The following is an 18,233-nucleotide window of genomic DNA, read 5'->3' as shown; positions in this document are numbered from 1 at the left end:
GAAATAGACAATCAGGGAGGCAAAACTAATCCAAGAAAAAATCTGGATGGGAGAAACTTACAAAACTTTACCTAAACCAATTTAAAACCCAGATATAGTGTACAAAGAGCTATTGTAAGGAACCAGACCCAATGGAAAATCATACAGATTTAAAAACTTGTATTTGGCCCTATAGGTCTATCAGAAGCAAAGAGGCTTCTTATCAGGGAGATAAAGTGAAACCCAGATGCAATGAAACAGTTGAAACCAATTAAAATCCAGACATCATGGGACCAAGCCCATTGCACTATTGCAGCCATCAGGATTAAAACTGGAAAAGGTTAAGAAAGGCTGAAGGAGCACACCTAGACACAATAAGAAAATAGATATCAGTTTAAAGCAACATAAACCCAAGTTTTAAAACAAAAAATTTCTTGGCTCTACTCAGAATTATGCAAATATGAATGGACAGCTTCAACCCAAGAACCAATAGAAAATAACGATGAACCAAGTGGAGAGAGCTATAAATGTAAACTGAGATATTCATAGGGTCAAACAAAACCAAAACCAAAAGGACACAAGGTAAGTTAATAAAAGAAACAGGGGTGCCAAGCCTAAACCAGATTTGGGTTTACAGAAATCAAACCAGAAAAGAAATGATTGAACATTAGTGGAAGTGCAATAGAAAACCTGGGCAAAAACATCAGGCCTGATTTCAATAAAATTGGGATGTTGGGTGCACCAGTATTTGTTTGATGAAGTGTGTTTATTTATAGAATTGCTGGTCATAAATTTTCAATATAATTAAATTTGGGTAAATCCCTGACTTTCCAAATTCCAACATCATGAGGATTGGCTAAGTTTGGAGCGAAAACATGTTGGAATTGGCCACGAACAGAAAGCAAAAACCAAGATGAATTTTCACAGGCTACAAGCACACAAAATAAGCTGAAATGACATTATCAAAGAGTTGAATCTACAAATAAGCCAATTATCAAAAGTGGAGGTAGGACGGTAGAATACAATGACTGACTTCATCTCCAAAGATGCAACACTTGTGAGCTCACTTGACAATTGTGTGAGCAAGTGGCAAGTATGCATGCTTTCCAAAAATAAATTGCATATATAGGCTAAGTTACCGGTTCCGGTTCGGATTCAGGTTCGGATTCGGGTATGGATTCGCGGATTCGGCAATTTTTTATTTTTTTTGGGGGTACAGGTACGGGTTCGTCCATACACACACACACACACACACACAATCACACATATATATATATATATATATATATATATATATATATATTAGTTTTTTTTAATATATATATGTTCAAACTTCAAACATCAAAATTATATATGTTCACAGTTCAAACATACAAATATGAAACATACAATGTAACTTTCCCATACAATGATACATAAATGATAATAGATAAATCATAAATCATAAATCCATAATTGCCAATGCCAATAAATATTCTGATATTGATATATCGTAAATCATAAATGTAATATCATATTCATAATTTGCAAAAAAGATAATATTCAAGTTTCAAGTTTCAACTGATTCAAGTTTCAAAATGTTAAAATAAGATTAAAAAATTTGTTTTTTAATTGTTTTTCTTTGTTTTCTAACCTGTGGGCCCCGTTTTTGGGAACCCATGGGCTTGGGTTCACCCGGGTCCCCCTTGGTTCAACCTGGGTCCCACCCGGGTCCTACCCAGGTAGCTCGGTTCCCTGTGGGTCCTGCCAAGCAGGACCCACAGGGAACCCAGCTGCCTGGGTAGGACCCAGGTGGGACCTAGGTCGAACCAGGCTCGGACCAGGACCAGGCATGAACCAAGACCAGGACCCGGCCATTTTTGGCAAGAACCGGTAACTGAGTATATAAGCAAGGTAGTGGATGTAGGACGGTAGGATACGATGACTGACTTCCTCTCCAAAGATGCAACACTTGTGAGCTCCCTTGACAAGTGTGTGAGCAAGTGGCAAGTATGCATGCTCTAGGTGTCTCTCAAAGTAAGGACACATGTCTCAACCACGAGGTCAGACAAAACTCTAAAAGTACCTAAATGGAAACTAGAAAGTGAGATTAACTAACTATTTATGTAATGACCCTATTTACACTAACAAAATAAACTCTTTTCTTCCTTTGAATTTTCATTTCTTATTGAATTATTTTTTTTATTTTTTTAAACAATTAAGTTTCACCAAAGCTGTCCTCTTTACCCCTAGAGTTAGACAACAGCTGGCCATTTGGCAAGAAGGCAGCCAGCTTCCATAGAAACAATACAATAAGAGATATTCTAGAAAAGCTTTGGTTTTAATATCATGTTGCAGCACTTTAAAAGAATAATATGGCATTATGGCCAAAAAAGACACTGGAAATGATAATGATCGTGTTGGAGTTATTTGTTGAACCCCACAAGCCCAAAAATCACCTGCAAGCAAAACACCTATCAAATTTGAAGAGAAGCCATGATTGATGCTACGCAACCTTGAGAGAGATTGATCCAAAGAAGAATCTGATATAGATATTACCCTATGATGAAATTGGATAGATTACAATAAATGAATGACTTGCTTTATAGAAAGCAAGAGAAATCTAATTTTAAATTAGGAAACTAAAATTAGCTCAAAGAACGAAAGGTTAGCTCAACTAAGTGAACTTAATCTATTATTAGCCTAATCTGATAAAAGGTAAAAAGCACCTAAGTTTAGCTTCAATGAATAAAGTAATTAAAGGATCTAATTATAGAATTAATTAAATAATGTCCTAATTACTCTAACACCCCCCCTTAAGATTAACATAGGGATAAGCTAAAGAGCTAATGAATGCACGAGTGCAAGCATGAATGGATGGGTCTCAGCAACAAAGGCTTGATTAGTTACCCATGTACAAACCAATGCAATCTCTCATAACCAGAAAAAAGGAGAAAACTCCCTTCGAAAAGAGAGAAAAAAGAAATGAGAAAATAGTACACGTGACTAAGCATGAAGGACTTCACATGTCCCCCCATGTACTAAATTGGTCACAAAAGTATAATTAATATCCCCTCCATACAAGAGAGAGAATGAGGATATGAATCCCCCCAATAAAGAAGCATCTCTTATGCCAATGATGAATGCCTGAAGGCAAAACACAATCCATTGCCTACAAACAACATGTCTCCCCTTAGAAAGAAACAAATCTACTAGAGATATGAGAAGCCACTCCCATCAATTGGAATAAGTAAGAATCCAAATCCAAACTATGTGTACCTTTGAAAACTGCTCATATGTCATTGTGTCGATGAAGGATGACGATGCCACAAACTAATCAAGTACATGCCCAATCAATGTAGAAGGTGACAATCCAGGAATCTCAGAAAAACTAATGTAGAACAATCTCCATGGGCAATGAAAATAAGATAACACTAATGTAGATATCAATAAATAGGAGATGATTGAGATGGTATCTCAATGTGAGAAGTAGGAACTAGAAGACAAATCTTTGATCCATCGAAACATGCAAGATCTGTGATATACTCAAGCTCCTCTAAAGTATCATTATCAAAAGGCATACAATCTGCATGTGCAAGGCAAATAAGACAATCTATTGTAAGATCTTCTAGGAATGGAAAGGTATGAGGGTCTCCATGCATCTTCCAAAGTCTATTCCAAATTGTGTGGGGATAATCAATGTACGATATAGCCCACATAGTGTCATGATCAACACTAGACAAAATAACTCCTACAACATGGTCTATGATAACAACCCAAGCTACGCTACCTCCTAATGTGGCTGGTTTAGGTATGAGTTCATACAAATAAGACAAAAGATCTACCCACCTCAGATGTGTCAAGATGTCATTTTGCCAAGACTCATAATTACCCTTTGTTAGGATAACAAAAGAATGAACAAGAAAAACCCATGATACCTCCTCAAAGGAAATAATCGGACCCCAAAAACCTCAACACACATAAAGCAGATCAAATAAAGATTTCTCGCACAAATAGCTCCATTCCAAGTGCCAAAACATCCAAATAATTTACTAGATGGTGAAAATACAAAATTCTGAATAAAATGTACTTGGTGCAAAATATGGAAAATATGGATGACTAGATTTGAAGAGCTTTGAATCACCTTTCCAATGCCGCAAGAATCACGAAAATCGAATATACTCGTAAAAAGATATGAGCTTAGAAGATAAAACTAAAGATTTGACTTTGAGTGTGTATAACAAAAATTTGAAGTTGAATCTAAAAATGAAACCACCACCACTTGAAAGTGCTCACAAATACCTTTCCAACGACATCTCATTTTCCCAATTTTGACACCATATACAGAAGTTATGGCAAAAGAAGAATAGGCTAAATTTAGCCAGCTAATAACCAATAGACACCCTCCTGATTCGATTTCTATAAAATCTGCTCATTACATGTAAAATCTAACAAATACCCATATGGCCTTTCGGAGCCAAGAGTAGAGCCCAAAAATATCTTTTCTCAAAAGTCTATAGAGAAAATGATATGACCGAATCTTGATTTTTTCCTTTTTTTGTGCTATTTTTAGCCCATTTTTTTTTTTTTTTTCACACAAAATTTGATGAATTTTGAGAAATTAAGAGCAACCTAGATGACTTTTATGGCTGTGAAGAAAATTCAAATTGTTTTTTCTCCAAGATAAGCCAATGTTTCTTCTCAAGCTGGATCTCTTAGAAAATGGACAAGAACTTTGCAGATCTGGTGCTTTGATACCATGTTGGAGTTATTTGTTCAGCCCCACAAGCCAAAGAATTGCTAGAAAGCAAAACACCTATCACATCTAAAGAGAAGCCATGATTAATGCTATGCAACCTTGAGAGAGATTGATCCAAAGAGGAATTTGATATTGAGATCAACTTGTAATGAAATTGGATAGATAACAATGAATGAATGACTTGTTTTATAGAAAACAAGAGAAATCTAATCTAAAATTAGGAAACTAAAAATTAGTTCAAAGAACTAAATATGAGCTCAACTAAGTGAACTTAATCTATTATTAGCCCAATCTAATAAAAGGTGAAAAGCACCTAAGTTTAACTTTAGTGAATAAAGTAATTAGAGGACCTAATTATAGAATTAATTAGATAATGTCCTAATTAATCCAACAAATCGTTCATGAAAATATGAAAAAAATTGAAAGATAAGTGAATGTAAGAAAATGCTAGAATCAATTTTGGGAGATACCTTAGGAGTGTCACGGGTGCCTAAGAGTAGATAATGGCTGATCCATGTATCCATGGACAAGAGAATTAAGAATCCATTAATTCCATTTGTCACTACCTCCAGAAAGAAAATCTTGATATTTTGGACAAAAAAGATTCACTTGGTTTATATCAGAGTTCCCAGACTTGCCGTGAGTCAGGCGAGTACGGCAAGTTCGCTGAGTTGGCGAGTCGAGCAAAGTTCGACGAGTTTTGCCAACTCGGGACTCGGACTTGGTGAGTTTTGCCCATAACTCGCCGAGTCCGAGCTCCAGGACTCGCGCTGCCGCATGTGCAAATTTCGACTTGCAAAAACAAAAAATATAAAAGCTTTTTGACATGTTTTTTTTTTTTAATTTCTTTTCATTTAACCCTAAAAGGTCTTATAATTGCTAGCTGTGAGAAAAAGAGAGGAAAAGTGAGAGAGAGGAAGGAAAACAAGAGGCCATAGGTTTGCAACCAGCAGGGAAGAAGAGCATCAAGGAGACCACAAATCACATTGGGGAGACCATAGGCTTGCATTGAGAGCATCAAGGAGTCCATAGCAAGACTTTGCAACTCATTTGAAAGAGGTGAGAGTTAAACTTTGTAGATTTTGTTGGTTTTTTTAGGTATGTTAATGGATTTTTTCATTTGTTTGTTAAATTTTTTCAGTTTAACAGTTAACTTTCCAAATCTTGAATGTTTTTATTTTTTTAGTTTAACTTCAATGAGAGAAGTAGAATAATAGCAAAGTGCAAACCCTACATTTTTTAGAAAAAAATTGTAAACATGTATTTACAATTTTTTTTTTTTTAAAAGTAGGGTTTGCTATTTTTTTCTATTAGTTTATAACTTCATAAAATATTCTTATTGCAGCAACCTTCACGGTTTAAAAACATTCATTTTACACAATGCCTAAAAAGGATGAGGCTTGGAAATATACCGAAGAGTTTCTTGGTAGACAAAAAAATCAAACAAAATGTTTTTTTTGTAACGAAATTAATTTTGGTGGCATCAATAGATTTAAATACCATATTGTCGGCATACCTGGCCATGATATTGAGGTATGAAAATTACAAACTGCTGAGGCAAAACGTTTCTGTTATGTCCAATTAGAAACACATGAACAAGAAAAGTTAACTAAGAAGAGGCAATTGGAAGAGTTAAGTGCTATTGGCTCCCATGCACCCGCATCTGCATTTGCATCCGCATCCGCATCCGCAGGCTGTGTTGGAGAGGGTTCTTCCATGCCTCCCTTTCATCCTAGTGCTTTTGCTAGTGCTAGTGCTTCTACTTCTAGTCCTCCTAGTGGCACTATTACCTTTGGCCCTAGAATTTGGAAATCCAAGTTGGATAGTTATTTTGTGCCACGCAGTACTCCTGGTGCACAACCCTCGCTTGAGAGCATGGGTTGGAACAAGGAGGTTCATGATGCTGCAAGAAAACAAATTTGCAAGTTTTGGTACTTTTGCAACATTCCATTTATTGCAGCCAGGTAATTCTTTTTTATTTGATTGCTTTAAGTTTAAAAGTAAATTTATAGTTTGAAGTTGAACTCTACTTTGTCTAATCATAATCTATTTGTGACAGGTCTCCTTATTGGCAAGGCATGGTAGATGCCATAACCATTTGTGGTGCGGGGTTTAAAGCCCCTACACATGCTGAGTTAAGTGGCCCCCTCTTGTTAGAAATGGTTGAGGATATGAAAGTTGAGCTAGAGGACCACCGACAGTCTTGGAGCCAAAAGGGTTGCACCATCATGACAGATGGTTGGACGGATAGGAGAAAAAGAACACTCCTAAATTTTCTTGTTTCCTGCGGAAGTGATTGATCATTCTAATTTGTACTTCCCTAAATGCATTGAATAAATTAAATTTTGATTTGTTGAACCTTGATTGATACATGATAATTGATAATTATTTTGCTCTATTTTCAGGATCCACCATGTTCTTGAAGTCTATTGATGCTTCCTCACATGTGAAAAATGCCACATACTTATGTGAGGCTATTGAGGAAGTCATACAAGAGGTGGGGGAAGAAAATGTGGTGCAGGTGGTGACAGATAATGCAGCAAGTTATGTTGTTGCAGGTAAACTTTGAACTTTTCAAGTCTTGATGGAGAGGCATCTATGATTATTTAAAATTTTCTTAACACATTAAAATTTCTAATTAATTTAAAATTGTTGTAGGTAAACTTTTGATGGAGAAGCACCCAATAAAATTTTGGTCTCCATGTGCGGCCCATTGCCTTGACCTCATGTTGGAGGATATTGGTAAGCTTGACTAGGTGAAATCAATAGTTGAAAGGGCCAAAAATACCAGTAAGTTTATCTACAATCATGCATTGGTCCTTAGCATTATGAGGCAATACACGGGGCAAAAGGAGTTGGCTTGTCCTAGTATCACGAGGGTTGTCTCAAACTTCCTCACACTGAAATCCTTGATGAAATCAAAGGCGGCTTTGAGGCGTATGTTTGTTGGTGAGTAGTGGACTTCCTCATCCTATGCTACGACCACTGCAGGGATAGATGTGGTAAATTGCATTTTTGATGAGCCAGGTTTTTGGACCCCTTGTGGAGAAATCGTGCAGGTAAATTTATTACACTTTAACATTTAGTATCTACTATTTAGTAATTTACTTTTAATTTATTAACAATTTAACTTTGCAATTTTGTTTTTTTTTATTTAATTTGTGACGTAGTTGTTTTTGTTTAACATTATGTGTAGGTCACTAAGCCCCTTGTAGTTCTCCTACGAGTTGTTGATGGGGAGAAGCCCTCTATAGGCTATATATATGAGGGTATGGATAGGGCCAAGGAGGCCATTAGGTCCATATATGCAGGAGATGAGGATAAGTATAGCCCCATTTGGGAGATTATTGATAGGAGATGGCAGAACCAGCTTCACAAGCCCACCCATGCAGCAGCCTATTACCTCAATCCGACATTTCGATTTCGTGATGACTTCAAGGCGGATGAGGAGGTTCTTAGTGGCCTGTATACAATGGTACAAAAGTTGTGTACTGATGGCACAACCTCAAGTACAACGCTCCAGCTGGATAAATATAATAATCAAGAAGGGGCAATCTTCGCAAACAACATGTGCATAGAGGCTCGGACACAGTTGCAGCCAAGTAGAAATATATGTAAACTTAAGATTCTTAAGTTTATGGCTTATGCATTTTAATTTTTGATTTTATAATCTAGCCTTAAAATTGGAAATGAGATTGATTTTTTTTTCTTTTCGTTATTTCAGATAGATGGTGGCAAATGTTTGGGCCCTCAACCCCAAACCTTCAAAAAATTGCCATCCGTATTTTGAGTCAGCCATGCAGCGCTTCCGGGATGTGAGCACAATTGGTCCATGTTCGAGCACATCCACTCAAAGAGGCGTAATAAATTGTCTGTGCAGAGGTTGAATGATCTTGTTTTTGTTCATTACAACCTCCGCCTTAGGACCACACAAATTTTGGACACCGACTCCTCTCCAATCACTTTAGTGGAGATCGATCCAAAGTCTGAGTGGATCACTGAGTCTACCGATCCCGTCTTCACTGAGGAGGACCATGAGTGGGTTGACCAGGCAGACAGAGAGGCTGAGGCTGTGGCTATGGCAGAGGATAGAGCACGACCTGACATAGGCACAATTGATGTTGATCATTGTGGCACCTCACAGGTGGAGACTATGGCTACTCAGTCATCCAGGACCTACCTTAGACGCATTTGTAAGAGGCAGACAGACTACTCTGAGGTTGAGGCTGAGGATGAGCTAAAGCCTAAGCCATAGACTTGTTTTTGTTTACAGTTAGATATATGTTTGGGAACATTTGATGTCAAGGATTTTATATACATTTGACAACATTTATAACTCTATATATCTATGTTTTCTATTTCCTTCAGCTACAATTTACATTTCTACGCATGTGATGGATGTATGTTTGTGTATGTGATCAAATTAGCTTCTATTTGATGATGTTATAGTGTCTTTAAGCTTTATTCAATAATGGGTGCATGAAACAAGTTTTAAATCGTTAAAAATCTCTAAATTTCAAGGGTTTTTTTAATTTTGCTGAGTCGATGCCAAGTCATAGCCGAGTCACGAGTCGAGTCGAGTCGGGTCGGCCTTCCCGAGTCTGAGCCGAGTCTAAGTCTGGGAACTTTGGTTTATATAGTCATTTTCGTCAATTGGTTTACAGATTTTGCTAGTCTCAAAATCATTTCCACTGGATGACTCATAGGTCTATATTTACCGGTCAAACAATGGAATTCATCAATGAAGCTTAGTGGGTAACTTGGGGAAAGTGTCTAACTGTGATATAGTGATTTTCATGTTAGTTTGATATCATATTGTGGAGTTATATCTTCTGCGCTGAGGTTGTTTGTTATATGCTACACATTTGTATCACTGTTTGTCATTTGTCACTGTTGGTGAGTCAAAAACCTATTAGTACTTCTCATATTTTCCTCAAACCTCTGGAAGTGATTCAGACATGCATTCTTGGTCCTTGTTCACTTAAAAAAAAATATAAAGAGGTTAAGGGATCATTGGATGCTGTATGTTAGAGTGTTAAAGATAGGTTGTAATAAAGGTCATGGGAACTAAGCCATTTGTAATCTTCAGAGTTTGTGCATAATAAATTAAAAAGATACATCGTGTCCTCCTAAGGCTTAAGTGCTCTTGTATGTGATGTGATTTTTAGTATTGATCCAGTTATTTTATAGAGTATATGTACTAACTTGATTACCAGTACAGCCTACCACCCCTAATTACATTCGCAGTTGTATCGTGAATTTTACAGTATATGCTAGAGTATGCAATTAATTACTAATTTTATTACCAGTACAGCTTACCGCCCTGAATCACATTAGCAATGATACCATAAGTTTGACAGTATCTAGGTATCATGTGCTAGAGTATGAAAATGTAACTGAAAAAAAAGCATACAAGACAAAGCAGTAGCAAACAATAATTTAACTGTTCACTTGGAAGCTGCAGCAGGTTAGTAGCTGCTACAAATATAGCTCATGAATGAAAGGAAAATGGACAATCATAATCTCATTGATGAGAGTAAATGTATACCAAAGAGTTCCTTTAAACCTGCATGCCTTCATACATGAACTCAAGGGCTAGTTCAGAGTAAAATTTAAAAGTTTTGAACTATATTGTCACAGGAATGTGAATGCCTTTGACATTGGCAAACATGATTTTGTGAGAGATTTTTAAATGGCCCTAATGGTCGTCCAGATTAAGTATCCTTTTTCACTTTCAAATTTCATTTTGTAAATTATCTCCAGCATTCTACAGCTGTTTTGAAGGACTCTGCTTTATGAGAGGATTTCATCTGTTTCCAGTCACCTCGGAAATCTATCAAATTGCTTTATAACAAATAAAACTTGTTAAATGGTCACTAAGACATCTTGCAAGTAAGTAGTAGAGATTATTTCAATTGAAATAAAAATTTATGGCAATAACAAGAGTCACTATAGAAACAAATATATACTTGAGCTCAAATAACTGACATAGCCATACTTGAATATCACAATTTGTGGCATTTGAATGCAAATATTTAATAACATGGTTCCTACAAATCAAAGGCAATTTCTTCCAACTAATGTCTGGTCCTAACTGCAACCAATATTTGTGTATTCTGACTGCTGATAAAAGACTCACATTCTTACCCGCAGAATTTTCTCTCCACAATGTGATAAAGCCGTCCTGGAGCATAGAGCCTCCTTGGATCTTTGAGCTTCTTCTCATCAGATGTAAATGTATCTCTCATGCATCTGACGCATAATAAACAAGGCAAGCTGTCCCAATGCATTCGCACTCTTAATCTTTCAATTAGATATCAATTGAGCAATATAAGACAAACTATCAAAGACAAGCAGTAGCTATGAGCAATTACTATACATGAAAAGCATCATTCTAAAAGATAGTCAAGTGAATTTATAAATAACACTCGCTCAATTAAGGAACTTCAGAATCGATATAATGCAGTTAACAGTGACAGGGTAATCGAGAAAGATAATTCTACCAGTGTGTAAGAAACCATCAGTGCAAGTATTTTCATACCAGAAAACTGACTTAAAAATGTCTTCCAATGGAGTAGCAGTCCTTGGCAAGAAATCATCCTGCAGGAATTTGCACGAACACAACACAACAAATTCACAACATGCACTGACTATCAACAAAGTAACAATTTTCTTAAGTCAAGATGAAATAACATCTGTCAATGTTACATGTTAACCCTGGATTGAGAGAGAAAGAGAGAGAGAGAGAGAGAGAGAGATTAATGCCAATGTGACAAAAAGGTACAACCAACAGTGGTAGCTGTATAAAGTGTCACGAAAGAAAGAACAGTAAAGACAGCTGCACAAGACAATGGAATCACTGAAACAAAAGTATACCTAAAAGGACAAATTGCACCAGCAGTATATTCCTAGAACTCCCACGGATATAGTAATGCCAAGTGATCTACCCCCAAAGAAGAGAGAGAATTGGACTAGCTATACCCTCGTTATCATCAATTTGTGACAGAGAATCATCAACAACCATGTAATTCCACTAGTAGACCTGAAGGTGTCATTTAGAATATGACTCAAAAGAAGAGTATAAAGGGCAAACCAACAAGGAATAAGAGATGATGCTGTTCTAACATCCAAGGCCATAGATCTGCTAAAATTAGTAAAGAAATTAGAAGCACAGTCCCAGCCATGAGCTCTTATCCAATTACAGAATAGAAATCAAAATGCAGAAAATAGAAAGATCTTTACCTAAAAACCAGGAGCAGAGGCTGCTTAGGAAATTATTTTGCAGAGATCAAAGGGTTAAGGGCTCAGGATTTGTAGCAACTGCAAAAAGTATTTAGGCACAAAGCATAATTACAGCCAATCAAAATCAGTTTACAAATATTTTTCAATGTTTATCGGTATCCTCATACACATCCTCTAGATTTTTTCTGCAGTTAAAATTCTATCATTCATGAGAGCATGTCATTGTAAATGTGCCCCATAATTATCTCAGCAGTACTCACTGATTTTTTCAGGAATGCATCTGCATGAGGCCATTAGGTATATATACATACTATGATCATATGACCCAGATTTGTCAATGGTCTGAAAAGTGGGATTTGACTTGGCACATGGCATTTTTGGCAATAACTTGACAAAGAGTTGACTAAATGCCATCTTAAACAACCCAACTCAAATTGGATATGAATTTATTTATTTTGATCAGTAATATAGGTATTTTATTAATATTTAATCAAAAAGATTACATTGCTGGAGTACATACTATTATCGGACTCTGTAAGAGAAAAATAACAGAGTCAAGTCTGAGAAATCAAACCCTAACCACCATACTTGCAACCAAAAAATTGCTACAGCCCGATTCCAACCAGGGCAATTTCCAACAAAAACTACCACCATACCATCCGACACCTCCATGTTGACAACAAAACTGAGATAGTCACACGAGGGACATCCATAGACACATTGAAAGACTTTCCAACTGTGAAGACACAACTGAAATAACACCATTAACCCTAACCACCATTAACAATGTACAGACCCAACCTGACTGTAATATCATTGAGAAATACAAAAAAATCTGTAACCCTACACATATAATGCAAATTTTCCAACCGTAAACAACAAGAAACCATTAACCAAAGCATTATACAAAAAAACATTTTTCACATTCACAGGGGGCCAATAACCAGAACCACCACCAAACCACCATCCATGCATCATACCAATTTAGTGACCTCGAGCTTGCCTGCCACGATGCCTACCCCTTCGTCTATTCGCATTTCCACCACCCGCATTGGCCATCGGAACCACCACTCCGCCACCCATGACCATCCTCTGTCGCAAGAGGTTTTTCAATGAGTCCCACACAAACCGCCTCCGCACACTGCTTGTCTCTGTTATACCCGGTTGGCCATCTCATGAAGGGAACAAGTTCATGGAGGTCCACCATCCTCTGGTCCACAAAGCACTCACTCACATCAAACCCCACGCCTACAATAGCCCATTCCAGAACTGAGTCCAGACCCACCAACCACTCATCGTCCAGAATTGACCTCACCACCCATAGGACATTCTCTGTGGAGTCCCCCAATTCAAGACCCCAAGCCACCACCATGGTCACCACATCCATATTCGACCGGAATCTGTGCCTCGCATCCAGGAAAACCTCACCAAACAGCAACTCCATTAGATGGATGAATTCATCATCCTTCACCTTGAAAAGCCGCTTCATTCTCAGTGGCATAATGAGCCCAAAAAAGGCAGAATGCGGTCTGTCAGTTTATAGAGGGAAATTCGCTTCCATATCCACCTACCACCTCAAATTGTTGCAAGAAGAAATGAAATTGACAGTGACACGATAGCCGCTGACCGCCAATTTATTGTCCCACATACATGCGATGTCCCATCATGCATTAACTTCCCTTACCACTTCATCAATATTTCATCATGAAAGCAAACACCAGCTTAAAAATCATCAAAAACCAAGGTAAGCAAATCTTCAAAACGTACATCTCCAATCTCATCAAACCCAACCGCCCACTTTGACAGGGTGTCAGCTACGTCATTTGTTGACCTCCGAACATGACCCACCTGAAAGCTTCGAACTATTGCCAACTCATCCCTAATTGCTGATATAATCTTGCTCAGATGCCATGCGTGACATTCGCCTACTATTATCACATTTATGATGATTAGTGAGTCGCCTTCCACATGAAGCTTGGAAAAGCCCAAATGCTTCGCAAAACGAATTGCCATTAATGCTGCCATTGCCTCCGCTATATTATTAGTCCCGTTATCAATACGTTTTGAACCAAATGCCCATATATTACCTTGCCAATCCAGAGCCACAAACCCAATCCCCGACGGTCTTGGATTACCCCTTGAAGCTCCGTCAAAGTTTATTTTGATCCATCCCTCCTCTGGTTTACACCAACTCTTCCTTTTTTTGATTATCAATACTTGGATTCACTCGACAAAGCCCATTCACAGGCCAATTGGTTATGAAATTTTATAATTAGCTTGAAATGTGATAAAAAAATTGGCTAAGAGTTAACTCTGCCCATTTTCTTAGAGAGCAAATTGAAACTCTAGAGAACTCAAAGACTCACAAAAAGTATTATGAATCTTTGAATTATATGTGTATGTATGTTAACCTTACATGAAACTTTACGCATGGTCCTTAGCTTTAGCCTCACTTAAGTATCTTATCTTTCCATTTTGGAGCACATGCAACCCCATTTAAGGCAAAGTTTCTTGTTTTGTTTAAATTATTTTATTTTTTTCACTCAACTCAATCTTTGCATGCAAAATGCATGCTTCCTCAACTTTTGTGTATCCTGCTAGATTTATTTGTGGAGAGAGCATTAGCCATTTGAGTGCTGTTACACTCCCGATTAAGTCTGCAAATTGTACCTAGCCAATAGTCCTCTTCCTTTGCACGCTCAGAGTACACTCAAAATTTTGAAAGACAGAATATCACTGGAGACTCAATGCTAGAATGGTGATGGCAAATGCTACAGAATCTTATGGGAATTCAGAATGATTCGTGACCTTAAGAAATATAACAGTTTTTTCTGATTAAGGTACATGCAGTTTATTTTACCGTATATATCTGTTGTGACGTATTCACACATCGTCCCATTGCAAATGGGGACCCCTACTTTCTACTTTCTAGGGTTTGTTTTTTAGGTCTTTTGGGTTCTCGTCTATTAGCCTTTGCACTTTGAGAGTTGTGAGAGGGATCATTAAGATAGCAGGCAATGCTTGAGCTAGGGTGAGTCAGTAGATTGTCCAGGTCAGGGATTCTTTGAAAGCCTTCCCCAGGTCAAGTTTTGCTCTTATTTCTAAGTGTGACTAGCCTGAGTTTGAAGAGGTCAGTGAAGTTTTGTGAGTGAGTGCCATCTTTGAGAGTTTAAGATTGGTCCAATAGGTGAAAGATGAAGCCCTAGGCATGATTTGGTGTGAAGATGACTTATTTATCCTCTGGGAATGCCTTGTGCAAGGCCAGATTTGGTGAGATGAGTGGAAAAGGTCAAGAAACTTGAGCTAATCATGAAATTCGCTCCTGACCCTTCCAAAGGGTCCAGAGCGAAATTTCACAAAGGACCTAAGTTTGACCTAAGAAAGTGAGGGGTTGAGCGAATTTGCAAAGTTATGGAAGAAAATGCATCAAGGGGTGAGTCTAAGGCAAAGTCAAGTCAAATTCAAGGTAATTTGAGCCTAGAATAGGAATTTCGCTCCTGACTCTTCCAAAGGGTCTAGAGCGAATTCCTCTATAAGACACCCCACCTTGACCCAAACTAGGAACTAGCTCATCCCCAAGCATTAGTGAAGGCAAAACACTTGTTTGAAAGAAGAAATGTGGGAAATGAAGTCAGGATTTGAGCCCAAGGAAGAATTTCGCTCCTGACCCTTCCAAAGGGTCTGGAGCGAAATTCATATAAGACCCTATTTTCTTCACAAAATCTTGAAGTGAATGCCAATTGAAGTTGGATGATGATAGGGGGAGGCCTAAGAAGTTATATCCAAGCCAAGGAAGGGAGAAGAAGGGTAAGAAATGAGCTCAAAGAAGAATTTCGCTCCTGACCCTTCCAAAGGGTCCAGAGCGAAATTCACATAACCTTTATTTTCTTCCTTGTTATGGCCAAGTTTTGGATTTCTAAGCCATGTTTGTGAGGCTTTGATGTGTTCTAGCCTTTGAAAGGAGGTTTGAGGCGATGAAATGGTGAAAATCAACCCAAAATAGGAATTTCGCTCCTGACCCTTCCAAAGGGTCCAGAGCGAAATCCTCAATTTGACCCCCTATTTTGCCTAAGACATTGAAAAGACCTTGTTTTGAGCTAAGTGGATGGTAAATGGACTTGATTGTGGTGAGGAGAGGTGAGTTTGATCAAATTTGAAGGTAAATTGAATGGAAGAAGTGAGAAATCAACCTAGAATGGAAATTTCGCTCCTGACCCTTCCAAAGGGTCTAGAGCGAAATCCCCCATAAACACTATTTTCTTCCTTGTTTAGACTAAAAGCCTTGTTCCTTGGACAAATTGGGGATAAATGGACATGTTCTTGCCTTAGGAAGTGAATGAAAGCATTGAAAAGTGAGGTTTTTGTCCAAGATTGGGAATTTCGCTCCTGACCCTTCCAAAGAGTCCAGAGCGAAATTCTCCATAAACCTCATTTTCTTCCTTGTTTAGACCAACATCTTAGTTCCTTGGGCATATTTGGAAGTGGATTGACATGTTTTTGCCTTAGGAAGTGATTAGAAGTGAAGGAGTGAACGATTTTTTCCTAAATCATGAATTTCGCTCCTGACCCTTCCAAAGGGTCCAGAGCGAAATTCTTGAAAACACCTATTTTCCCTTTAGATGAGGTCAAATCCTTGGTTTCTATGGCATGGTTGAAGGTGTATTGGTTTATATTAGCTTTGCAATGGAGATTGGAGTTGAAAAGACGAAGAAATGAGCTCAAAATCATGAATTTCGCTCCTGACCCTTCCAAAGGGTGTTGATACATGATAGCTTTGGTAAGATAAATGAAGTCTCTCATTCAATCATCTATCTCATCGATAGACTATAATAGACTTCACTTATTATTCCTTTGTTCTATCATTTGATATTACTATTATAATTGCTCTCCTTACATATATGGTGCATTATCGGTTTTACCGATTATAATCATACAAACTGATGTTAAATTTACAATAATGCTAGGATCGTATTTCACAATCTGTGTTAATATATAAACATTGCAATCTAACAATAAACAGTAACCTTGATATCTCGATTGTTATCGGGCTTCATTGTTAATGCCACCGATTAGTTATCGGACTTCATTGTTACGCATTGACACCGATTAATATTGGCATTAGATTGGTTACGTATTGCAAATGAAAAGGCACGATCAAGTGCCATCTTGATCGGCCATGTCTAATAGACATATCCGATCAAGGTGTCACTTGATCGTCCCTATTTTTTTATATATACCGATCAATGATAAATGGAGAAGACATCGAAATTATTAATGCTCTATCTCCACCTACAATACACAGAATATAATTAATCACCAGAACAATTATATTGTGATAAACATTTACATTGAAATACAACAACATTATATATATACCTTGATCATTGAATTGGAATTTGAAAAACATTTACAAAGGGTCCAGAGCGAAATTCCCAAAATCTCTTTTTTCTTCCAATTTTGTGTCAAGATAAACATTGACCAAGGTGAAATGAGCTTGGAGATACCCCTAGGCATGCCTTTGAATGGCTTGTGACCACCAAAAATGAAGGTTTTTGAGCTAAATCTTGAATTTCGCTCCTGACCCTTCCAAAGGGTCCAGAGCGAAATCCTAAATAGGTCCTGTCCCTCGCCATGGTTTTGAGCGAATTTCTCCTTTCAAGCCATTTTGAGGTCAAACAAGTGTTGTCTTCGTGAGAGGGGGATCCAAAGTTGAGAGTCAAAGGAAAGCAAGGTATGAAGAATGAATCTAGGTGAAGGAAAACAAGTAAATCTTGGATTTCGCTCCTGACCCTTCCAGAGGGTCCAGAGCGAAATTCTCAAAATCACCTAATTTGCTCATGATGAAGGCCAAAATGTGAATTCCTAAGCATTGGTGGAGCAAAGATTAATGTATACTTACCTTGAGAAGCAATTTGGAGCAAGGAAGGGATGGAATTGTGTCTTAATCATGAATTTCGCTCCTGACCCTTCCAGAGGGTCCAGAGTGAAATCCTTTGAAACTCCTATTTTTCACCTTGTTTGAGCTAGGCAAAGGGCTAATTTTGAGATCATGATGAGAAGAGGTTTGAAGGCTAGGCCTAAGATTATGAAATGATGAAATGAGGTCTAAATTGAGCAAAATAGCCAAAATCGCTACTGACCCTTCCAAAGGGTCTAGAGCGAAATTCCTATAGGGCCTATCCCTAGAGAGGATCTTGAGCGAATTTCACTATAGGGCTTGACCTTGGAGAGGATCTTGAGCGAATTTCACTATAGGGCTTGACCTTGGAGAGGA

General features: G+C 37.7%; 1 protein-coding gene across 1 annotated transcript in view; it reads right to left on the bottom strand.

Annotated features, from left to right (window-relative positions):
• Positions 1-18,233, bottom strand: part of LOC131041590 (uncharacterized) — a 76,627-nt gene that overhangs the window by 28,075 nt on the left and 30,319 nt on the right. Inside the window, exons 2-3 of the mRNA XM_057974724.2 lie at positions 11,259-11,317; positions 10,865-10,993 (exon numbers count right to left, since the gene is read on the bottom strand). Of these exons, the coding sequence (XP_057830707.2) occupies positions 10,865-10,993; positions 11,259-11,317 (188 nt within the window). The remainder of the gene's footprint in view (positions 1-10,864; positions 10,994-11,258; positions 11,318-18,233) is intronic.

This window comes from Cryptomeria japonica, chromosome 8 (genome assembly GCF_030272615.1).
Source record: "Cryptomeria japonica chromosome 8, Sugi_1.0, whole genome shotgun sequence".
Taxonomy (NCBI): domain Eukaryota; kingdom Viridiplantae; phylum Streptophyta; class Pinopsida; order Cupressales; family Cupressaceae; genus Cryptomeria; species Cryptomeria japonica.
The sequence above is the reverse complement of the archived record's forward strand: the minus strand, read 5'-3'. Positions and strand labels throughout refer to the sequence as shown.